This window comes from Amyelois transitella, chromosome 5, assembly GCF_032362555.1.
Source record: "Amyelois transitella isolate CPQ chromosome 5, ilAmyTran1.1, whole genome shotgun sequence".
NCBI classification, from domain to species: Eukaryota; Metazoa; Arthropoda; class Insecta; order Lepidoptera; family Pyralidae; genus Amyelois; species Amyelois transitella.
Window position 1 is genome coordinate 8045243 of NC_083508.1, and position 26272 is coordinate 8071514.

At 36.3% G+C, this 26272-nt stretch overlaps 1 protein-coding gene across 1 annotated transcript; it reads left to right on the forward strand.

The window, feature by feature from the left end:
* The first annotated feature begins 4008 nt into the window (after nucleotides 1–4008).
* On the forward strand, nucleotides 4009–5471 carry LOC106131889 (transcription factor Sp5). The gene is made up of 2 exons (XM_013331153.2): nucleotides 4009–4105; nucleotides 4343–5471. Exons 1-2 carry the CDS (start codon nucleotides 4076–4078, stop codon nucleotides 5330–5332), a joined length of 1020 nt encoding a protein of 339 aa, XP_013186607.2. The 5' UTR covers nucleotides 4009–4075; the 3' UTR covers nucleotides 5333–5471.
* The last annotated feature ends 20801 nt before the right edge of the window (nucleotides 5472–26272 follow it).

Consider the following 26272-nt stretch of genomic DNA (forward strand, 5'->3'; position numbering starts at 1 on the left):
AAGAAAGGATTTTTTTTCATGAAACATTTCTACGCATTTTCAATTAATTTGCTGATTGAAATATTCGGAGTGTGCTTACCTTCTCATCGTTTTATTTATACCACATGTGTTCTCTCGGGGCTCTAATTAAAAACACATCAATGGATTGACGTATAAAATTTTATTATACCTACTTACTTAATTCATAAAAAGAATTATAAAATTGAAAGTTTGTGAGTAGGTAGTACCAATATCATGTAGGTGTATGTTTTGTTACTCAATCATGCAAAAACAACTGAATGTTTGGTACTTCTTTATTTAAAAACTTACCTATATGCAAGCGAAGCTTCGGGAGGAAGCTAGTAGATCTATATTATAGCAACATAAAAAGTAACATCGCAAATGCCGTCCGTAACTTGATCTTTTAAGTCACAAAAGACATAAAAAGTGAGTATGACTTGAATGAGCTGCACATGGGGATTGTATGAGATGCGGACACGGCTGTTATCTGATCGGAATTCCGCTCACTTGTCGGCCGCGTAAAGGAGTGAAGCATTGTCATATTATCTCGTGTAACAAGATCATCAGTGCCTACCTGTCCTTCAATGACAGGTCCGCACCAATGTTCACATTGCATCTTTTATTGGAAACTCTTTATGAAAAATATCTATTGAAATTGGTTTAGGTATGGTCAAAATGTTAACTTGTTGCCGTCTACAAAGATACATATTATTGGGTAGGTAGTGTTTTTAAAAGGTATCTTGAGAAATTGTTTTGTTCCTAATTATGGTTGACGAAAAATGGGTGTTTAAAAGTCACTGTGTGATAAGCATTTACAAGAATATCAATAATTTACCAATGATCAATGGTTATATATTAATGTTAAAGTTGATATCGCGTTATGTAGGTAGATAGTACCTATAAGTAGGTAGGTAGGTAAGAAATTAAGTAATATCAGAAAAATAAAGAACAGGTTAAAAACAAAATGCTTTTGAATCTGGATAATTTTGATATCTAAACTATCTTAAAATCAAAAAGATACCAACAATTTCTAACTGTAACAAAAAAACGCATGCACGATTTACTCACGATTATACTCCATCTGCGTGGGTGCCGCTCTGGCTGCATTGTCACAATGGTTGGAACCTGACACCCTACCGGCAAGCCCTTACAACCAACGCACCCAAAAGACAGGAAGCCAAGACAACGTGTGATAGAGCCCAATTACACGCCCACGATATAGGAAACCTGCAATTAGTGTAAAATATCCGTACTTGAGCGGAAATGATCAAATAATTCAGACATCACGCTACGAAGTTAAGCGGACGTTTTGCGGTATTAAGAAAAAAAGAGCGCCAGTAGTCGTCGCCCGCGTCTTAGCCTGCGTGAAGTACTCTATATCCTTTTTCGTGGTAGCTATTTTTTTGGTTCACACTTCGTTGAATAATTTATGTTCTACCTACCTGCGTTTATATTTAGATCTTAATAACTATCTACTTATTCCGGTAAAGAACAGCGAAGAGAAAGGTTTGACAGTAAATTATTGTATTTAATGCTCGTACCTTCGTTGAAATACACACACCAATTAGACTATTAGACATACCAAACAAACTAGACTTTTCTTAAAATTTTACAATTCAAACAAATCTTGTACGCGTCTGCCGAGTCAGCGTAGTTCATCGCACTGGAACAATAACCAAAAATTCGGGATCACTCTGCTCCGACATTTTTGGAATGCAAAATGCACAAAAACCCAGTAGCGAAGATTTATGACTACCGGAGAGCGATCATAGCGCATTAGTATCAGCATTGTCCACTCCACGAGCTCTTTGTGTACGGTGGACGCCGACACGGCTACTGTACTGTGTATTGTCGCACCCTGTATAGGTATTGTCAGATGCCATTGTTCTAGCCTGTCGTAAACATGTCGACAGGTTCAGTTTGTGAATCTCGATAATTACCGGGAGCTACTTCGAAGAAATCCAGTGTGCTTTCACAATGCTATTGACCGAGTGATGGTTAAGTGTGCTTTTTTAAAAGACGAGCATAGTTTGGTATTGATAGGTTTCTACATTTTGCTCATAGGTTTAGCTACTAGGACCTACTTAGTTTAAATTCTTATTTGATGGAAAGATTTAAAATGAACGATATTTTAATATGATTGGAAATTTACTTTCTTTATTTATGAAGATCGTCACATATAGGTACCTACAAGCCTCTTTCTCGATAGGAGGACCACTTATAGGTACCTAAGTGAAAGATTTGCTGGATTTTTTGTTCGGAATGGTTACCTGTTAGCATTTTTTTTTTCAGAATAAATTAATATGTAGTATTAATAAAAAACACTATCAACTTGCTTCTTACATTCAAATTCATATTTACATTACAACAAAATTACTATTTCTTATTAATTTTAGTTTATTTTAAGTTCAACATTTAACTTGAATATAAGGAACTTGTCTGAAATTTTAGCATGTTTAAAATACTTTTTTAATTAAGTAATCTACGTTAATCTAAAAAGCTCACCTTGTAACTGATACCTAAAGCCATCCCAGCCTAAGGTTGTAAGAGGAGCCTGGGCAATTATAGAAATAAAAATATATTAAGTTCGGATGTGAAGGGAAGAAAACTACGTTTCTTTTGAGAGAGCTTGTGTTTAGTAAAACAAAAGCTCGGAACGATTTAACAAACTGCCATATTTTAACAACGTGTAATTAAAGGTTGCCTGCTCTCGGATATATGCATAAATCAAGTCTGCCGCGAACTGCCGACCGAAATAGAGAAAAAATTAAAAATAAATCAAAAACATTAACCGCTGGACTCGTCGGGATGAGGATAGTGTTAGCTGATGAGATTACTATCTCGGCTTGGATGGTCACGAATTTATCTACTTAAATTTTTAGAAATAAACAAGAGAGTCATCATAATTAGCTTTGTATTTTATGTTAAAGTTACTTACCTACATGAATTTGGACATCAAGAAATGTGCAATATTAATACATACCTACTTACATACAAAGTATAATCACGTCTATTCTCTAGCCAACAGTCTTGAAAAGATTGAATGTCCGTGTTCAGCTGTACGGCTATATGGAATTGAGATTTGAATAGAGACAGGTTGCTAGTTCATCGCTTTCATAAAGAATCCCATGCTTATCACCCTTTCCTTCAGTCGCCTTTTACGAAATGCATGGGGAAGAGATGGAGTGGTCCTATTCTTTGTACTATTGATTGGTGCTGGAGACCACACGGCATAATTAATAAATAGATTAAAATGTCTGAAGATAAATAGTTCATCCGTTTTCGTTGGTTAGTTAAGCTGGTCGGAGGGAAAATATAGTTATAAAACTACAAATCAGGGTATAGCTAGTCAAAGTTGACATTCATGTTATCGGTTATCCAGAAAGTCGGTACCTACTAGTATTTTTAAGAGAAAAGAATTGTATTTTGTTAGGATACTCTAACTGTGTAAAAATATCAATAATTTTTTAGGAAAACTATACTACACTTTTTACACTTTCTATAAAACATCTCAAATATAAATAATGTGAGAAAATTGTAATAATGTTGCCTATCTATAGGTAATCAAAAGTATTTAACTAAATATTAAATGTTATAGGAAATCCAATTATCAATCGGGCTGGTATGATTAAAATGAAAGTTAAATTATTGACATTATTATTGTTCATTAGAGATCGCATGAAAACTGTACAAATGCCGACCCTCTTCTTACGGTCGAATTGAATAATTGTTCCACCTCTTAATTTCAAGGCGGGCAAAGTAAACATAACCTTTAGCCGTCCCGTTCGTACGCGTCTTTCCTTCTCACGAGAACGGAGCTTGTAAGTTCATAATTCACAAGCTCCAGTTTGGGTGGGGTGGGTCGGAGGCTGCGCGGGCGGGGGTGAGGCGGGGTGAGCGGGGATGTGCGCGAGCGCAGGGCCCTCGGGCGTGGAGCGGGGCCGGGGCGAGGTGACAACCGCTTGTTACGTCTATTCCAAGCCAGTTATTAAAAACGTCTCGGCGCGAGCGGAGTGCCGCCCTGTAATTAACCAGAAGGTTTCGTCGCGTTACGGTGTCACCACAGTCTCCGGAAATGCAATACGTGGATCCGCCCGCGCAACAGGTCCGTCCGCCCGCCCACTCCCTGTTTCATATCTGGCTAAATTATAGTTTTGCGCAATTATAATCGATTTCGAGATAATCGTAAACTTTCTTATTAAATTAAATTGTGGGTAGTTTATTCCTCTAGACGGAAGAACTATTAAATTTGTCGATCTAAAGAGACTTCATATAGCGATTAAGTGCAGGTATTCATTAAAATAGGAATGTTTAATAAACCATGACTTCTAATTTGTTACAGATGATGAACATGATGAGTGGTTACGGTTGTGGGTACGGGCGTGGAGACGCTCTGTCACCGGCCTCGGATTTGTCCTCGTGCAGTAGTGCCTCATCGGGGGTGTGGTGCGGCGCGCCGGGCTGGCGCGAGCTGCCGGCGTACCCGGCGCAGTACCCCGCTTACTGGCCGCCCGCCGCCGCAGCCGCCGCCGCCGAGGAAGCCCGCGAACTCCAGCGTCGCTGCGCCAAGTGCCGATGCCCTAACTGCCTCACAGAAGCTGCCGGCTTCGGACCTAATTATGGAAAAGATGGTGCTAAAAGAGAGCACGTGTGCCACGTACCTGGCTGCGGGAAAGTCTACGGAAAGACATCTCATTTGAAAGCTCACCTGCGCTGGCATACCGGAGAACGACCGTTCGTTTGCAACTGGCTATTCTGTGGCAAACGATTCACTCGTTCTGATGAGCTGCAGAGACATTTGCGAACTCACACCGGCGAGAAGAGGTTCGCGTGTCAACTGTGCTCCAAAAGATTCATGCGCTCAGATCATCTCGCTAAGCACGTGAAAACTCACGCGAACGTCTCACGGAAGAATAAAAAAGTGAAAGAAGACGACAAAGAAGACTCTTTGAAAGCGACTGACGAGAAGAACGATCAATCTCGCCAGTCAAATGGCAATACATCACCCGTCGGGAGTACAAACTACGGAACAGTGCTGGTGCAGAATGACCCTAAGCATAATATGTCAATAAGTTACGCAGCAGTAGCTCCCAATGTGATGCCGAATTCTGGGAATGGTTATAACAGTGCGCCGTATACTAGTGGTGTGATGTCGGGTTGGTACCCCGAGGTGCGTCAGGAGCCCCTGTATGCGCGCCCTCCTGCGAGAGACCATCGCATGTACCAACAGTACTCCACTCCAATAAGCACGTATCAATGTGCCTCAAAGGAAAACTACCCCTTGTTCCAAGGTCATTATAACTTACAACCTCCGGTAGCACTGGGACAATAATACTAGTGTTGTGAAATTGTAAATTGACTTTGAAGTAAATTTCTGTAAATATATTCCTGCTGTTTTGCTATTGTCTTTTAGGATTAAGTTGATTGTTATTTTAACATTTTAAGTTACCACGAAAATTGCCATGTGATGTTTTGTAAAGTCTACCATTATACGATAATGTGCCTTCAATAATGTGAATAAAATGTTGATATGAAACAATAAAGAATATACTTAAACTTTAAACCATTATTTTCTTAGTACTCTTGTTTTAAATTAATTTGATTAATATCTATAAAAATTCATATGAACAGAAATATCGAATTTCTAAAATAAAAAAAATTATGAATGAATGAATTGTAATTTCATATTGATGTTTACTTGAATAAAATATTCCTCAAGCTGGCCTTATATCAACGCTATTTAGTCGAGGTGGGGACCAATCCCAAAAACTTAACTTAAAGTTTTGGACCTACAAGCCATAAGGCAGACAAGCGTTTAGTGTTTCTTAAAGTTTTTAAAAGCGATAATTACCTATTCGCCACAGATTATTCATTTTAAAAAAGAAATAAATATTATAGTGAATTATTTTTTTTATAAAAATTGGTTGATTGGTTGGTGACTTGAGCAGTCAAAGTATATTAATTTTATGGTATGAGCATCTTCTTACATTTGAAAAGGGTTTACATTAAGGCCGAATACTTTGGTTTTGGTCTTTAACGATTCGTCAAATTAAATTTTTAGTTACATACATACATACCTATCTGTCTTGGCTCCCTACGGAGTAGACAAACCCAATAGTCATAAGATAAGTTTCATTTATAGTGACATAGATTCCATTGGTTGCTAGCCTAAATGATAAATAAGCGAGCGAACCTTTATTTTAGCATAATATCACGAAATACTGAAAATTTATAAAAAAAAATTGACACAACAATAAATAAAAAGAAATGGTCTTTCTAGGTTTTTAAATTAGATAATATGATATTGCTTAATTGTTTTGACGCGGGGGCGTTTGATGAACTGTCCACCTTCTTTGTCATTTTATGGACAAGGTGATGTTACTATAGCGTATTTACGTAAAACTAATGTGGAATAAACATGAGGTTTACGTAAATTGTGTAAGTTTCAAGGTAAACTTTGACGTCGTCGCTACAATTGCTACGCGCTCCGTGCTACGAGCTACGCAGGTGCTACGAACAATCTTCGACGGCAGAGCAGTGGTGCTTGGCTGTGCGTGTTAATTATTAATATTCCAAATTGACTTGGGCTTTGGGTAACTTTAATTTTATGCCTATACTTCGTAGTCTTTTATTATTGGTGGCGCTCTTAAGTAATTAATTTATTAGATTTAAACTGTCTTTTTGTTCTTTTTAAGGAAATTGTTGAGAAATTCTTTAAACAACTACACTAACGTTTCTTTTTTAAATATAGATAGTAATATTATTGGGGGATTCCAGTGGACTTATATGGAAGGTTAGTTAATTCGCGTTCCGGCTCCTCGCCGCGAGATGGCGTTACCCGTACCTAGCGGTGTCGCGGTCCGCGGCGGTAATTGCACGCGGCTATTATCTGGGCGGCGCTCGGCGCGCATGGCGATGGCGGCCGGTGCGAGCGGGATGCACTCGATAATACGTAAAACAAAACGAGGGAGTAATAATGGTAAAAAACGAGCAGCACGCAAATTATAGTGAGAAATGAGGCAGCCGGTAGCGGTGGGGGCTCGGTGGCGTGGGACGGCGCGGCAGTCGCGACCGCTCGGCGCACGCACCGCCCGCGCCGCCTGCGCCGCCGTGAGTGTTGTGACTGTGACATGCGCCACCACCTGCGCCATGAGCGGCAAAGGCTCCTCCTCACCGGACCTGCTTATGAATGTGAGTCCCGGCTGACAACGCTCACACGCTTCTGTCCACACTTACACAGCTCTACTCCGTCTAACTCTGCTAAGTTTGGAGTTGGTTATCTCAGTTTGAATAACCCGTAAAATACCTACATAATAAGTATCTCTAAAACTTTTGAAAACTTAAATGATACGTGATATGTCTCTATAACTATGAAGCTTTAAACACATAAGATAAGAAACAGGTCATTATCTGCGTCGGCACCGTTGTTTGTCTACACTAAAATGAGTTAAAATTTGAACAAATATTTGAGGTTGATCTCAAGAGCAAACGGGATAAAAGGTGCGCCCGTGAAATTGTTCGTTACAGAGAGAGCACCCTTGGGTATTGTCAATTTAGCACGCACCATAAGCGGCACATTAGCCGCGATTGAGGCTGCGCCCTGGGCCCCGAGCCCCAACCTATTACTATTCATGGCCTCCCTCGTCGCCCGAGTGGACCTCCGAGCTTTCTCCTTATATGTGAAAAACATTACGACAAAATTTTCTTTGAATGGCTTATGAATACCAATTTGGATGGGGGCTAGTTTCTAGCACTGAATAATTGATATTGGTCACCCGCTGGAAATGATTTACTGATGTTTGACTGCTGAAAATTTTATACAACGGCCGCATCTAGGCCAGGCGGGGTAAATAACTGTCTTTAATATACTCGTAACTTTGTTGAAAACATATAATTGTTTTTCTTACATTAGAAAAAGTTATGGTCATGCTATTGTAAGTAAGTAGGTATATTTGTTAAATAATGGAAGCGTTAAAATGTTCTTGAATAAATGTATAATACCTAATCAGAATGCAACAAATACTGTAAAACATTCGTTATCCTTATATTTAATCTTTTGATAGTTTAACAGTGTAAAAAAATCATCTTCAATGTTTCGGTAATATAAAAGATGTTGATCCGTCGGCCGTCGGAAGCCTTGAAAACAAATTCATTTATTTAGAAAGCAATATCCGTCACATAAAGGTAATGGTTATTATGCAAGAATTGACCATTTTGTTTAGTTCCGAACGTTACCGACACCTCATAAAAACCACAAAATGTTAATTCAATTAAGTGAACTCAAATAAATAAAGGTAGGGACGGCGCTTTCAAGCGGCGTGACCAATCCTTAATGACACATAGACGCTCGGTCCATTTTCTAGTCAATTTCCTTTTCATATTAGTTTAATCTAAAGGCAGGACTACTGGCGCCAAAAATTATGAAGCGACGTCCGTGTCGGGCGGCTAATCTGTTTAGCATTATATTGTGTCGGCCACGGCTCCTTTGTGCGGTGAAAAAGGAAGAAATTTATGCTTTTCGGCGTCGTGTGTGAGTTTTTTGTGGAAATGTAATTAATAATTCGGCGGCAAAACTAACAGTGTTTTGGTTTGCCTCGCATGATTGATGTCCGTCGGGCCGGCCCAATTAGTTGGACTGCATTACGTGTGTTCTAGTTACTACGTAATATTCCTTTCCTGGTTCGTTTTGTTTTAGTTATTTGAAAGATCATTACTAGATTTTTGTTGATATAGTTTGGTCCGTGTTTCCATATATTTACATATTACAAAATGTTGCAAAGGAGCGTCGGTGGTCGAATCGGTAAAATACCCGGTGCGCAGAAAGGCACAGGATCAAATCCCACCTCGGACATGGCTGAGGACTATTTTCAAAGTTATTACATTAGTTTGAATACTAACCGATGCTCTTACGGTGAGGGAAAACATCGTGAGGAAACCTGCACATTCAGACAACTGGATGTGTACCTAACCTTGGATCCAATACGGGTTAGGTTTACCTGCGGGGGTTGCGGAGGTCAGAAGGGAGTCGCTTCGTGTAAAAACCTGACTCACTCAATCCAGGATCCATGGTAAAAGGCATACCTCGGGCTTCTCTCCAGAGAGGTGAGGATGCAACCGGAACTAAAGCCAGGAGGAAGAAGAAGGATTACAAAATATTACACATGAACTTAAATTAAAATAAGAACACTTATAATAATTCTACATTTTTATGTTTTAAATGCTAATTATTGTGTAATGCATACTATATTATGTTATTAAAGTAATATTAAATACTATTCTGAATTAAAATGAACAATTTTTTTAGTACATACATATCACATAGACATGTGCTTTGTCTAAAAATCACAAGTTCTAACAAGGTTCTAAAAATCAAAAGTTCATGGGACAAAATACAAAATGTCATCACAATTTACGCCTACAGACTGAATATAATCCTCAGGGCAGCATTTCTAAACAACAGTAAACTTAATACATAGAGTCTACATAAACCCATTCATAGTGCACGATATTTCGTTAAACTGGTTTCACAGGAGTGCATGCGTGGGCGCACTGGAACTTAACACAAAATATCTAGAGTATACAGACAAAGTATTTATTTATTGAAATGCTTAGTCATTTACAATGCCTAAATTACTAACTAATATGAAATTGTCAAGATTTTAACTGCTTTACCATGTTTCATCAGAGTTTAATTAAGTATATATTTCACTTTTTCTTAGTTCAGAAATCGTCCCACTAAGTAATTGAGAAAAGACGATATATAAACAATCTACTTCTTAATTTCCTGAGACTGTTGGCTCTGCCTACCCCGCAAGGGATAAAGACGTGATTATATGTATGTAAGTATGTTATTACTTGTTGTGCCATATAAAAGTAGTTTCAATATCCTATACTTACTTTTATAATCCAAGAGAAACTGCCAAAAAGTAAGTGATACTTCTGCATGGGTACAGGTTAATTAAAAGGTAATCTTTTACATGGAAAATATATTTTAATTTTTGTTTATAACGATTAAAATCAAAAATTACTGGACCGATTTGATAATATTTGGCACAGGGACTGACAAAACTTTTAGGAGTAACGTTTTAATTTTTTTAATCCACGAGAGCAAAGCCTCGCGTAACAGATTGTCTTTCAAACACAATGCATTATTACAAAACGAAATGTATCCGTTTGTCTTTATTTTGTTCTCCAAAGGCAAGATACAAGTCATGGTAAACTCAGGTGTAATGGAACAAGGCTTATTTGTTTTGTAATAGACTACCAGAATGACTTGCAAGTAAGTAAATGAAATGCCGAATCCTACATTAGGAACATTATAACCACAATTAAAATTCTTGAAAGTTACGCAGATGATCGTAGTAAAATTACCTTTCTCTCTCTTCTCTCATCTTTGACACTATAGAGTTTGAAGTCTACTTTCTGTTTTTTATATTTAACGTCAAACTAGGTATATTTTCCAGGTTCAATGCTAAAATTAACTCAATAATTACAAATTGTGTTCTTAATTTTCAAGCAATTTGAAATGAATATGATTATTTATTTTTATTTTACAAGTGGTCGGTCTAAAAAATCATTGGCTCCATTTAATTTTTTAGAAAACAGTAAGAATAGGTATAATCAGCTACTTTACTTTACAACTAAACAGATGATTTAATAAAACAATGTTTTAGAAAAATAATTATCCTAAAACAATGTACAAAATATACATAATTAGTAGAATGTCTTTAATACACCTACGTATTTATGGCAGTTTCGTAGGCCGAGTTTGCGTGCGTCGTAACATTATTATGTACTTAATTAATAGTCTTAATTTTTACACATCTATTTACTGCCATGTAAATTTGTCCTATTTTCCTTTTGATGAATACAATAATTATTTATATTACTGGGGGAATATTTTATGGACATTTTGTAATTAAAATATTTAAAAGTTTTTAACAAAAGCTACGACAAGTAGCTGTTTAGAATACCTATGTTGATTGGGACGAAAATACCGTTATTTTTAGGGTTACCTGGAATAATTAATATCTCTATCTAACATAGGTTTTGCACTTATACCATATGTTCTTTAGTATGAGAATAATGAAAGATTTCTTCACCTGTTCGCGGGCAATTCTTATAAATACTATATACCTGATTTATATAATAAAAAAATTAAGTTAAAAGTAACTAATAACATACTCTTTATAAAATTGTAAAGCACGAAATTAATGAGATATGTTAGTCTTAAATGGTGTTTGCTGCAAAACCGTTCAGCGTCCATTACCTAATTACTATCTTTCCCGCAACTAGATTTCCGATCAATAGGTGCCCCGCCGATTTCCGTCACTTCATTTAAGAGGATACGAGCAATTCAGAGCAAGTGGTCTGTATTATTTACCGGTTGTACGCGAATGTACCGTTGACTGAGTGGCACTGGTCGGCTCAGTCGGCAGCCAAGCCGCAGCATTTTAATTGACCACGCGATGGTACATCTCGCCCGAGTTTTTCTCCTCAAATTGCTCTAAAGTGCTTAATGAGCGATGCGTGCAATCGACGTTTCCCCGTACGAGAGGTTGCTTGCTCTTATTTTACATAAATAGTTCAGCTCGACGAACTAATGCCGATTCTCGGTACTGTAATTGCGCTTGTGACAGGCTTCCGTCGCCTTTCCAGAGCTGACGGTTCAGCCGTTCAAACGCCGTCACCCAAATTATAGTTATTTCGCATTAATAGCTCGCAGAGTGCGTGCGCACTACATTGCATACGCCATTGACATTTGCAAACCGCCGCAGACAATCCTCATAGACGAAAAAAATATTTAATTATCCATGTCTTCTATGGTCTATAAGTAATATCAAATATAATTGTCTGTAATTGTTGGTTTTCGTTACCTTTGCAGTCATCACTGAAACTAATTAAGCTATCATAAATACCGTGTTCCATTAAGTGTAGGGGAGCGGGGGGCTAGTTGTAACAATTTTTTGTTTCTTGGCTATAAACGCTTACTTGTTTGGTATTTAGGAAATCTAACAGTACTATTCTAATGAAAAACTATTCAACTAATGATTCCAAATAAAATTTTGATCAATCCTGTAAAGACTTCTTGTAGAAACGGCTTTAAAAAAAAACTGACGAGTGTTACAACTTACCCCGCGATAGGGGCTAGTTGTAACAGGCTTGGGGTAAATTGTAACGTTAGGAATTAAAAACTAGTTTCATATTTTATAACGATTTATTTGGCATAAAAACATAACCCACACTTCTCTAAACCTGTTTGGTTCAGACTTATAAGTTAAATTATTATTTCAACAGAAAAATATTCCAAAAATGATTTCTTACTACAGCCATAATAATCTTAACTACTTCAGTAATCTGAATTTTGATTCATTTAGCGTATTTAGCATTATAAATCTTCGGCATGTTATAACAAACTTAAACCGCTTAGCTTTATTCTTAATCTAATAGAAAATATTAAAAAATTTACAAAAACATGTTCTTTCTTAAGTAAGTAATCAGCCTTTTGATTGACGTAGGTAAAATATGGAATCTATGGTCTTATTTTAGATGGGGAGAACATGTAAGCAAGTACTTAGCTATTTTAGCTCCTTCTTCCTCTTTAAAACCAATCTGGGTTTGATATAGCCGACTGATAAAGATTGGTTACTCTTCTTCTTTTTCACATATCTATATAGCGATACATGACATAAATTTAAACGTTTTGCAGCTTTTCGTACACTGGTTTTATTTTTCAATACTCCAGCAGAAGTCAATTCGTAAACATCTTGGCTTTGGGAAGCACCTTCAGTTTTTCTTTTGTTGTTTCTCATTCTGAAATAGATAGAACCAATGAAGTTCAACAAAAAGTATTCAAAACATGAAAATAATAACTTGTTACAACTTGCCCCGTAAAAGTGTTACAACATACCCCACGGCAAGGTTTTTTGAAATAAAATCTATTTAAAAAAATTGGCGCTTACTTGAAATATAATTACAATTACTATGATCACACTAAACAAATGATAAATGTATCTGTAAAAATCAATAACTGCTAAACAATTGTATGTCTACGATAATCAATATTGTGCAAACAAAAAAAAATCCATTACCTGTCTTCATCGGAGCGCCTGCACAGCACCGCTTCCTGCGCCGTCTGATGGGATACTGATTGCACTTTTATGATAGAATGGGTATTAAATAGTAGGTAAAGTTGGAAATCAAGCGTATATTCTTCTATTATGTAGGTAAAAAATCCATGTTACTACTTACCCCTGTTACATCTAGCCCCTCGCTCCCCTACTGCAATTGCTTGATTGTTTTCTCATTATCATACCCAATGTTTTGTGTTTAACTTTATTCTTTACAATATTAACATTTTTGCGAAACATGAGTGCATTTTTTCTTCGTACAGTATAAACTAACTTAAATAGTAACTGTATTTAGAAATGAATGAATTGTAAACGAAACTAATCCATCATCATTTGTCATGAAATTTCAATTTGACTTCAACGAAAGCCTGTACACAGGGAGGGTTGAAGTAGTTAGGTATTCTATACGCGTACTGAGCGAAAGCCTTCATAATAAACCCGTAATAACCGTCGTTAAGGACAGGTGGCCTCGCACATTATTTGACGATAAAACTTATCGACATACACTATGGTATTATTATTTTTAAACAATTATATACCTCCACTATGTTTTTGTGTACAACATAATAAAGTCATTAAATAAACGATATTAAAGTATGTAGTTCGCAGATAAAGTGATAATTAAATTATTTGCAAAGGTTGTCTTCGCTGTAATTTTATTTTATCAGGGTTATTGGTTATTGAAAAGTTAATAACTAAAAACTTTTCATTTGACATCAAACTCCTTTCAAATATCTAGTCTTTGAGAGGAAGGCTTAACAAGGAGAAAAGTTAAAACTAAAAAAAATACATAATAAACTTTTAATTGCGGCTTTACATATCGGTATGATTTTAATCAGAATACGTTAGTTACAGAAACAATGATCAATAATTTTTTTTTCAATGGTGATTCTTTACGTACTGTCATTATCCTTGAGGGTCCAAAACAGAGATGGGAGTTAAGCACCTGGAAACCAGTTCCAATGATTGTAGCCAACGTTCGCAATCCAATTAATTTACTCATTAAATCCGAGATCGTAATACCAGATACTGCGTTTAAGTAATATTTTAAATACATACAAAGAATCCTCGCATTTCTCAAAGCGTCAAAAGTGTAGATAATAACTGGTATAGGTAACCATTTCTGCTTCTATTAGCAACGGTTGCTGGTTGATTTATACGAGTCATGGAGCTGGTGCCTTATTATACTTCTCAAATTAGACGTTCTAAGAAATCACATTTATTATTTAATCCTGTTTCAATCGGCTAACGGTAATAAATTCATTGTAGTCTTTCATATTTTTAGGTTAAACCTGTTTTGTTCGATCAAGGCACACAAAACAATATATAACTGATCCAAGCAAAATCATTTGCAAATAACTACTCGAATACTAGATACTTTGGCAATAAAATAAGGAATCAATGGTGACATCACAAAGTTTTTTCCGCAACGACAAAAATAAATGTACGCACTTTTTGTCGCATTTCGACATGAAGGGAGATAAATCTACATACCCCCGTAGTGTTTCATTTCCGGAACAAGTCGCTTTGTCGAGCATATTTTCCCCGGCAAATAGAAATATTTACATAAAACGGCAGTTTGTTTTTCGCCCGAGATTCTGTAGCACGTGCTAACTCACTGTGACGCTTCCTCAGAAATTCTTAGCAGAAAAGGCACTCTTGTTTCTGGGGATGTTAAAATATAGTTTTCTTAATTATATACTATAAAAACTATTGTCTCGCAAAATTATGATAAAAAATATCAAAAAGAACATTTAAGAATTATAAAATTGCAGAGGTCAGACGGAAGTTGCCTTCTGTAAAAATATTAACTTGGTTACACAACCCAGGATCGTGGTCACAGGCGAACCTCGGGTTCTTCTCCAGAGGGATGAGGACTCAACCGGGACCTACGCCAAGAGAATGATGACGATGACGTTTAAAAGATTTTAATATATAATTAGTCATAAATTAGTTTAAAAGTAATTTATTACTAAAAAATGTTTGTATTTCCTATCTTAGATCTGTTTTGAGTCACCGAAGGCGCTTATAGATTTAGATCGGACGGCAATCACACAATCAGACAGTCGTACTGAATGCGCAGTCGCAGCCACTCGTTGCAGAGGTGCAAGCATTACATGATAACGACAATCTGACAAGCTAATGATGACACTGTTATGTAATGAGGTTACTTTGTGTTTATACTCAAGTTTCACTAATTCTGACCAAATGAAAATAACATACCCGATTCGGCTATTCCCAGGTATACAGAAGAACTACTATAGAATTGAGTGTTTGAGCAAATGCGTAGGCGGCTGAAGTACTGCAGTCACAGCAATCGCATACATCAAATCCTTGACGTTCAGTGCCTGGTCAAAACACGAGTTTTCGATCGCCCCACACAGTTTCTGCGCCATTAACCACCGCTCATTATTTCCGCAGTACCTTTTTGACATTTATCTTAGCACTTTTTTATCAATGCGCCTTTGAAACATGGGACTAGAACATCGTGAGAAAATACGAACTAATAATGGCAGCTTTTCTCATATTATGGCACAAATACCCGTTATTAAACGACAAAAACGGTGATTGGCGTGTTTACTTCGATTTAGAATACCTCAGTGAAATGAATACCCAACCCAGTAACTAGAATGTAAAATTTTTAAATATGACACGTTAATTAGTGTTGATTATTATAATTTACTCTTTGTCTCTGCCAGCAGTGCCATCATAATTGCAAAATGAAAATTTTCAATCGCGCACTTAGCTCTATATAAACGTGTCTCTTACGATGAATACTCTCTGTTCTTGCCGCACGTGGATTATTAAAAGACGATGAAGAGAAAATTTATTATTAACTTGGGATTCATCAAAAAGATGGCAACTTGTCAAAATATTATTTGAACTTTAGTTCCTTCATTCAATCATTCACCTAATAGTGTCTTACGTACTCATTTGACTAAGTAAGTACATTTTGTTCTGTCTACACCGAGGGGCATAAAGACGTAATATGTTTATGTCTGTCTATAAACACATATAAATCAGTATAACGCATCACTGGATAAGGGCTCCGCAGACACAATATCAGTAAAAGTAAATGCAATTATGGAACCCAAGACCTCCGGAGTAGCGCTGACTTGATTACCTTTGCTACCGAGGTCGTCCTATACGAATGCGTTGAGTTTATGTTGCATGTTAGATGATTTCTCTATTTACATAAAGTGTTTCCTTGATAACAATTTTCACTAAAGACAGCGAAAAAATAACAATAATAACCCTATTAGAAGTAACTCCATAAAAATAATAAACAAAACAATAAGTCGAAGAAATTTTTCGCCGTAATTATCCGGATAGAATCTTTTTCGATTTTTTGCTTTCTGCTTTCAAACCATTTAAATTAAAAAAAGTTGTCAATGATTTTTTTTATGTACCTCAGATATAGGTAAATCTGTTCATTGGCTGTAGAAATGGCTTTATACGGCGGCTGCGCTTGCGCACAACTAGAGTCACGCGACCAAGCCGCCGCGCCCCGAGCACGACGATTATAATTTCGAGCGCCGATCAACAGAAAATGAAGGCCCATAAATTTATTAGACATAGTGTCGGTATGGCCGCCAGCCTCGGGCATGAATTACACAAAATATGTCAAGAATTAACCATTATCATACTATGAATATTTTACGCGGATAAAAATACCATAATCGCGCGTGAACTATGTCGAGATTTCTTAACTTTAAATAAATCGTCACGCACATTACTGTGAATGATTTTGAAAATTGTAAAGAAAAATATTCACAGTTTTTCAATAATATTCATGGTGATACATTGGGACGATAAAGTACCATTTGAGCTTTAAAAAAGGAAACAAAAAGTATACGTAAACATATGTAACCAATTATATAATTAATAAGTGAATGCGCAAATAAATGAATGAATTCTGTGTTTCTTTGAAAAAGTGAAACATGTCACCCCCAAGATCGGCGTGTGCAATTTGCAGATACGCATTTCTGATTCTAAACAGAGATATTGCGCCCACGACCGACGCGAGGGCAAAGTTATAAAATGTAAATTTATTGCGCGATATTTTACATAAATTCAAATTGGCCGCTATATATCGTCGGCCTTACGTTACATCACGTAATTATGCCGGCACAATTATTATAATTTTCTTATAATCGCGCCCATAAGGACGTGCGAATAAACAATTTTGAATCGCAGTCCATAGTGATTTATAGCTTTTTTTCAGAATGTTAAAATGGATTCGAGGTTAAAATATCGCAATATGTTCATCTTTATTTTGATTGTGTTATGTCATCGGTTGGATAAAATATACCTAAGTCGCAGAAAAATAATTGAATAAGTATGTATATCTTAAATGCTAATCCATATATACAAATGTATAGATAAATAAGAAAACAAGTTTGTTTTCTCTTCACGCGTTATGTATCCACTGAACCAATAATCTTGACATTTTTCCTATAAATATAAAGAGACTGGAGAAGGACAAAGGGTACGTTTTATCGCGGCAAAAACTATACAGTTCCCGTGTAATTTGCGTAAACCTGTATTGTTTTAAAGGTGGCGCTAAATTCGCGCGTGCAGTTGGTAAAAGCAAGTTAAACTTTAATTTGCCGGGTAAGATGAAAACTTTGTTTTAAACAAAATAAGTAAAAAAAATAGTAATAAAAAAATTTTCATTGTTTTTTTATGTCATTCAAATTTATTTATAGTTCTATGCGTGGGATACAATATTCACAAATATTAAAACATGACTCCATTACATTAATAACAGCTCCTTACTTAGAAACTTGCTCCGTCGTTTTCTGTTGTGTATAATTCCTTAATTTTATGCAGGTATTTGTAGCTGTACTGTAATTTATTTTATCAATCATATTTTTACATAGTTCAAGTCGTGAAAAGATCATTTATAAGGCAATTATCCTCCAAACATCTGCATCGAAGTGATCACAGAAATCTCGTGTCTAATCATGGGTGATTCATCTAAAGAAACAAAAATTAATTATATGGTGTGTGCTCTAGAATATTACCAGAATTCGTGGTTTTAATTACAAAGTGCTTCAGATGATTAATTGCGTACACGTGTTTTTATGATTTATACAAGCACGGTCAAAATAAAAATGTTTGTTACATATTTCCTATTAATTGCTGTGGGAAATATAAGAACCACCAAAAAAATATATTCAGTGGATATTCTTTATATATTTGTTATAAAATAGATTTTGAAAAAATGATACAAAATATGTGAAGTAGAATTAAATACTAAAACTTGAGCATGTACAAAAAAATCAGGTTTAGTTTTATGGTAATGTAATAAATAACCCGAGAACAACGTAGAGTAACTTGTGAATTGTCACTATTATTACAAAAATACGTCTCGGAAGAAAACAAAGCAACTGTTATTAAAACACCTAATTTGCCTATTAAAATAATTATACGGCGTTAAATCGCAATACATTCCTAACAGCGAGAGTCCTGCGCGTGAATTCGAACACCTTTCTCATAACTAATTTGGAATAAATCTACCAGTCTTGTAATTATGTCCTTTGCCGCATTTGTTACTTTCAAATAATTCCAACTAATTGTGTAGTACGACGTCTTTAAAATCGTCTTCATAGAATACTTAAACAACCAAATTACGCGGTCACTCGGAAAAGTGGAAATTTAATTGTTGGTAGTTTAAATTTTTAATGAAATAACACCTGAAATAAGCTTCAGGCGGACACGGATTGTGAATAATGGCTTTGTAATTAAAGGCGGCTATTACAACTCCTATTAATTAACGGATCGATTTAATCTTTGTGTCTAGGAATGTTGGATAAAGTGAGACTGTTGGTTTGGCGGATGATAAAAGTCAAATCTTATTCAAAGAAGATTCTCGCTGGTTACTGTATTTTATAGAAAATATGAACTAAATACTAGTTCTTATTGTTTGATGTTTATTAATATCAATTATATTTAAATCAACATCTGGTTACATGTATCTAGATTTTATAAGCTTCAATCTTGCTAATAGGAAGAAAAATCGTAATAAAACCACTTTTGCGACAACTGGCACTTTCATCTTAAGCGTTTACTTGGCAGACAAATTAAATCCGCGAGTTTCAAGGCCCTCGCTCTCGACTTAATGTGACTTTTATTGCGTCCCACTTCCAGTTTCATTGTGTGTTCCCCTCGCGACGGTTTCAGTTTAGGTGCCTCACAATGGCAACACTGACTTTATAGCTGTCACTCGGATTCACTGGAAATTGTTTTCAGGTACTATCCAATGTTGAGATTGTGTCGTCGTATTTTAATGCCTTGAGAGTTTAAAGTGTTTGAATATTGTGGGAAATAAAGTAAGAAATATTTTAACAAAAGTTTTAAATGTTTCTTTTTGGGTTAAGTATCAAGTCTGTACATATCTTTGAAAATGAATGTTGTAAACCAAATTGACGTGGAGTTAAGTAGTATTGAGGGAAGTAGAAAGAGACTTTTTGAGTATCTTTTCATGCAGTAGATAAAGTTACATTTTGAGTAAATAGTGGCTCTATCAAAATGTATGTGCAGCGGCGCGCCGTATCTTTCTCGGTGTCAATTAATCTTTAGTATATCAATAAATTGTTCCTGATATTCAGCGTTTGCATACTAATTGGATCCGTTAACCGCAAAGAACAAAACTCTATACAAAACAAACAATAGGGACACCACGCAGGTAAATCAGCCATATGCTGTGACACGCGTAATGGCCGCTGGCGGGAAATGACCGCCATTCATCATTCCTTGCGAATATCGCTGTTACAATTTTAAGGAAAAAATAAGTTAAATTCCCATTAGTACTCTCTTTATGTTCCCCTTGAATTTAAAAGATTTAATTTTTAATTAAAGAAATGAAGCGAGTATAATTAAATCATTTGTTTACTTAATCTTAAAAGATTTTGAAGTCGGTTATATATCGATCAAATTTGTAATATAAATACTTATCTTTGACGCTATAAAAAGTTTCAGCATTTGATGTGACATTCAGGGCTGTCTTTATTTTAGGTTTCTTTAGATACCGTTCTAATATGAATAATTGTTTTCATCATCATTTTATCACGTTGATTTTAACCTCAAGCATTTAGGATGTTGCTTAATGCTACGAGTATTACATTTATCAGGGTTAGCGTATGCTCTGCCTACCCCGCAAGGGTTAAATACGTGACTATATGTATGTATACATATAGTAGATATGTATGTAATACGCAATAAGAAAGTATTAAAAATAAAAGACGTAATAGCCACATCATATGCATATAACGTAATGTTTTTACATAGACTTGTATCGAAGGGCGCGCAAAAGAAACAAAAGGAAAACATCAACAGTTTCATCGTACGTATACCCTTAGCGCTAAAGGCGATAACGTTTCCAAGTTTAGAACAAACAAGTGAAATGCAATATTTTAAGGGGAACCTGCGGTCTCGTAATGACGAGACTAATATTTTCCTTCCGGCCTGCATTAGGTAATGAACTTAAATTGGTTTATTAAGGCTCTTCTCGAACGTCTTGGTGTTAAATGTATTACACGCTAATGTTGACTCACTTCCGCCAACATTATAATAAATATTTATAGCAAAAAAATCAAAATGTGAGGGGCGTTAATTTAAACGGGCGATCTAAGTATCATATTGTAAAGCATGCGGTTGATACAGAAACTAAAAAAGCACATGTCCCCAATTCGCGATGACGTGTGTTCGCGAAATCTCGCGTTTCAATTTATTTTTGCGTACTCGTAATTAGGTACCTAGAGAGTATGAACTTTGGCACTCTGATCATATATATAATTATGAAAACTGCACTTTATCTTATGAACTTCATCGGATGTCACCTTTTCGTGTGTTCGCGCGAATTAATTTTCCCCACAATTGGCTACTCGTGTTCTATTTTTTGCATTTCCGTACTGGATGGCGTAAAATTTGATACTCTAAACATAAAATAGCGACTGCACTTAACCTTATGAACTCGATCGAATGTCACCTCATAGAATACTCATGCGAATTCATTTTCGCCACAATTACCCGCTCGCATTACTAATTGAGACATCAAAGCGGCGTCGCGCCGTCGCCCGCTCTCATCTGTTTATTAGCTGGCTTTGTGTTCACGCATTTTGTGCTTAACGAGAAAATGGAGATCAATTAGACTTACAAACATGTTAAAAGAACCGACTAAGGTATAAATATTTTTTGTACAATTCAGCTAAGTAGGTATATGTAAAACACTTGTAAGCACTTTTGAGTTTGAGATAAGTATAATTCTTTTGGAAAAAGTCTTCAAGTTCCGAACTGTGTTGTGTAGAACGAAAATTTTAGAATCAAAGCTTTAGTTTCCTTTAATTTGAAGTTTTTTACTGCAATGCGACGGATTATAACTTTATAAGTACAAGGATTTCATAAGACTCTCATTTGACATAGGAATAATTAACAAACGATATAATACTTACACCGATACAATTCATTAAATACTAAGAATAAATAATTTAATTCATTCACCACTGATACAGCGCTGAACGTGTTAAAACACAATTTTAAACTGTCACTGGTCATGTAAGTATAGCGGTTAAACCGCCCGGGGCTGCGGGTTCGACCGACCGCAATATGGGGTCACCTGATAATGCGCGTAATTACGCCGCCATTACTGCAAACTGCACTTCTTGTTACACGATCAAATGTCTCGGACGTGACTCCACCAATGCGATGGATTACCTAGATTCGTGCGTCGGCGCCTGTTCTGTTCAAGGATGAAATTATGTGGCATTTTATTTGCATACTGGCTTATACGATTAGAACATAGTACGTAATAGACAAACAGTAGTTTTATTAGTTTTAGATGCCTACGATATTTGTAAAAATACTACACAATACATTCATATAATTCAATAAAATCAAATAAATTTCTCGATTGCAGTAAAAAAATTAACGCGCATCAAATTGTACAAATCAGACGCTTGAACAAAACAATCTGCATGTCACGGGAAGATGTTCGCGGGAACAATTGATCGCACCAACAATTTGCGTCGCGGCAATTTGTGTCCGTCGTCCTGGCTTCCGTTAGTCCTAAACGCTACTGGAATATGTAGCCTGTGGTTGTATTCCCAGTTTGAAACGCACAGTCGTCCAGAACACTGAGATACATGCTAATTATGGGCAATTTTCAAAATCGATCGAGCTTTTGCGCGGCTGCGGCTTCCTGCGTTCGCTCGTTCTCGGGAAAAGTAAGTAAACAACTAACTTGCATTCGCATGTGCGGTGCGGTTTCGATAATGCTTATTGTAACAGTGAATTTAAATTTAAATGAAAAATTAAAACTTAAAGAAAAGTATTTGAGAGTCAAAATAATGAGAACATACTTTAATTATTGAGGGATGATCTTCCCATTCTGATGTGTCTAAATATATTTAATGTCCGATTTACTGCAGAGTCCACCTAATTATCGATTTAATGATGATGTTTGATTCGAATTGGACTTAGATTTTGCCTTTATGAACTGATGATTAATGTACAGAATGTGACGTGATAAGAGAACAAAATTTTCTGCCGGACTTACAATACAAAACATGAACAATATGTAAGAGCTAAATGAACGATTCTGCTACATTGCGTGCAACCAATTTGTTGTTACAAACTAGACGTAGCTAAAATAAACGAGAATATAAGAAAGTGAAACAACGCACAGCCCAGCAGATATGAAGAAGTTGAAGGTATCGCTACCATTTAATAAAGGTATCAGCGTTATATCAAGGATCTGATAGTGATGAGTGGTTGCGCAACAGCGGCCGTAGTTACATCGAATTATCGGGCGATCGATGGCTTCTAGATTGCATCTCAATAATCCTCGCTAGATAGCAGCGAGATTGCACGGCCGCCGTCGTCGGTTGTCCGTAGTCAAGCTACCAGCCTTCCGGGGTTCGCTGTAATCAAATATGTGCGTTTTATTAATAGATTGTTATTGATATTGTATGTTGTGTTACTTAGGTATATCAAAAAAAGTTATTTCGTTATTAACTTCATGCTATTAGTTAGATATATGAATTTGATTTATGTATCTACACATACCTCAGTCCAGTCAATTCTTAGACTTAATATGAATTTTTCGCTTACAATTAGGATAGTTGGCTACAGCACGCGTGCACGATCAATTCAAGTGTGATCACTTTGTCTTTTTTAAATGACTTTAACAAAGTAGTAGTAGTAGCTAAATCTGATCTAAAAATAGACGGTGTAGAATTAAGACAAGATATTAGGTATGCACTCCGGGCTGCGCGGTGACCGTCGAGACGAAGTAATTGATGACGTCGCGGGCAAACGGTGTCCGCCCATTTTCCGTCAATTTTCGTCACTTGACTGATGGTGGAGCGTCCCGCCCACGGTCACCCCCCAATCCCCACTCTTCACCCCCCGGACCCGCGGACGGCACGCGCCGCGCTAAATTTAAATGGGATGAACTTGTAACGCGCTGCCGCCACAAAGGAATGTCTGCGACGTCTAACGTTAATCATACATTTGTGACAGTTACACGCTGAGATGTCGACGGCTTTAAAAAATACCCGGGGACTGTTTGTCTTGTCAAAAGAAGGTTAAGTTTAAACCCGTGTGAGGGAAGAAGGCGTTCCTATTTTATTTGAATTTTGATAATGGAGAAAATTTTTGTTGCAACTAAATGCTGCTTACGCTAATGCTGACAGCATGCCATTGCAATAGCTTGGCTCTAGTTTCTTTGTTATTTAGTCGATAGTTTCAGATAGTATACAATATTTTTTCCTGACCATGATTTACCATAAAAACGGTGTTATCTACCAATATAATGTGATATCTACACAAGCGATCATTATTCCTAATTCTCTCCTAATCAGAATTTTTAACTTAAAATTAAAATAGTAAACGGTCGAGCCTCTTCATTTCTGGAGGAAATAAATAAAACTGACTCTCCCCCAGCCACCCTCGTGCAGAGTCAGCTATAGACAAAGGCTAATACACCCGCAGTAACAATAGCCAGCGGGGATATAAATAAGGTGGAGCACTTAATGAACACATAAACCGTGGAGTGGTAGCGGCTCGGGTCGCTCTCGTTGCTATGACAACTAGTCACTTGGTAAACTTTGTGGTTGTCTTTAGTTAGTTAGTTATTTGAAGTCGGCACACTGGGGCGAAACAGGTTAGTGTGGTCGTCTTTGCATAGTCTGGCGAACACCAACATCTACTTTTTTTAACATATAGTCCATTTCTTTAGGTTTTGAAATAAATGTAATCAATCTTGATACATCTTTTTGCTAAAAATACACGCAACAAACCAAGATATTAGCATTGAAGGTTAAGTAAGTTCAATCAATAAAACGGTATCCGCAGGTCGAAGGCCTCTGAGCTATCATGTAACCACAAATTAAAGTGACTTACAGATAAAGTAATTCACGTTGGCTGATGCGACTTGTGTATGACATGGTACTCACAAATAGGTATCATGAAAAATATTACAACCACCAAAGAAAAAGCATCGAACTGATGAGTGACATGCACTGTTTCGACTGGTCCGCTAAAGCAGCTTAAGTAGCAAACGATTTGTGATGTGCTGACTGAATGACATAATTTTTGTCTGTCTGTCTGGTAAGTTATAACTTCGAAACTACTCAACAAATTTGAACGCGGTTGTCACAGATGGAGAACATTTCTTTAGGAGGTGTTTGAAAACTGTTTGGTCAAATTCGGTTAAGAGAGAAACAAGTTATGGTCAATTGGAAATTTACTTCAAGCACTGCTTCAAAACTGTTAAACGGAGATAAATGCGGTTTACATAAACGTATTTAATTTAGGTAAAGCTCGAACTTCTATTTTGTTTTAACAACAAAGATACACTACAGTCTCTATTGAGTATTAATAAAATAACTCATTGAATGTGGGTGTATAATTTTGTTATTTATATGATTAGATGGCGCTAACTAGATACAAAAATGATAAAGTATGTATGTTATTATTTTCAGTTTGACAACGTAGCAATCTAAGGGCTAAAATTGACACGGGAATAGGATACTATCAAATTAAAAATAAGACAATTATAGGATGGATAACTGTAGCTTCCACAGGTTTCGCGAAAAGACATACACTCGGGCAACAGCTAATATACAATAACAAATACGTCGAATTTGATTTTCGTTTCCATCTGCGGTTCGTTTCAAAATATAGTTCTATGCTCTTGATATTTTGCAATAAGAGGCTACGTCTCAGCACGTGTTGCTCTTATTATGCCCATTATGTTGTCATTCCGTAAAAAAACTGATAGATATAAGTGTGGCTATTGTCTATCAGTTTCGTTCGTAATTGCAGAAGGCTATAATTAGACGAGCGTGATGACGTTTGCTTCGATGATTGTGAAATCTTTATTTTGATTTTGCTGAAATAAGTTCACCATATTTACATGAAGTAAGTTTATTATTTTTTTAGCCTGTATTTGTTCATGATGTTGGTTACCATGTCCGAAGTCTTTCTCTAAGGTTTACGTCCTTCATGGACCTACTGAGTTGCCAGTAGGCCCATTTATCTGCAACACATATACGCCAACCCAATACCATTTTAGCTTGTCCGACTTTACTTAATTTTGTATGTTATGTTTTAACTAAATTCACAATTGATATTTATTCAATGCTTACAAACCAACGACTGAACTGTTTTCTTAATAAATTAATCTCATATCCTTACTACTTCTGTTTCCGGATGTCATTAGATATTATCTTTAAATATAGCACAAACTCATGCATTAATGCAACTGAGTTAGCTTCGGGCGTCAACATTAAACGGCCTAGCTAAAGAGATTAGCTTTGATATGTCGTTGGAATGGTTGCGTTTCTAATTGCCGCTGATAGGCGATTTCGTAAACTGTTGCAATTCCGCTGAGGTGCCAATTACAGCCAACAATTGCATGTTGTCAATGAATAATTGTAGGTATCATAACGTCTTTACATAAGTTCATTATAGTGCGGGTAATCGAATTTAAAGTGACCGTTTATGTCGCGTGCATTCGCCTGCCTCGCTTGATTTATGATGCTGCGTCTCGAACGCGGACTGTTTGGAGTTGTCGTCATTTTCAGACTAAAATCATTTGGCAAATATCTACGGCATTTGCTTTATTTTGATTTATT

Coding starts and splice junctions, on each gene's coding strand:
- LOC106131889 (XM_013331153.2), top strand. CDS start 4,076: ATGCAATACGTGGATCCGCCCGCGCAACAG. Junction 4,106..4,342: donor TGGATCCGCCCGCGCAACAG/GTCCGTCCGCCC, acceptor AATTTGTTACAG/ATGATGAACATGATGAGTGG.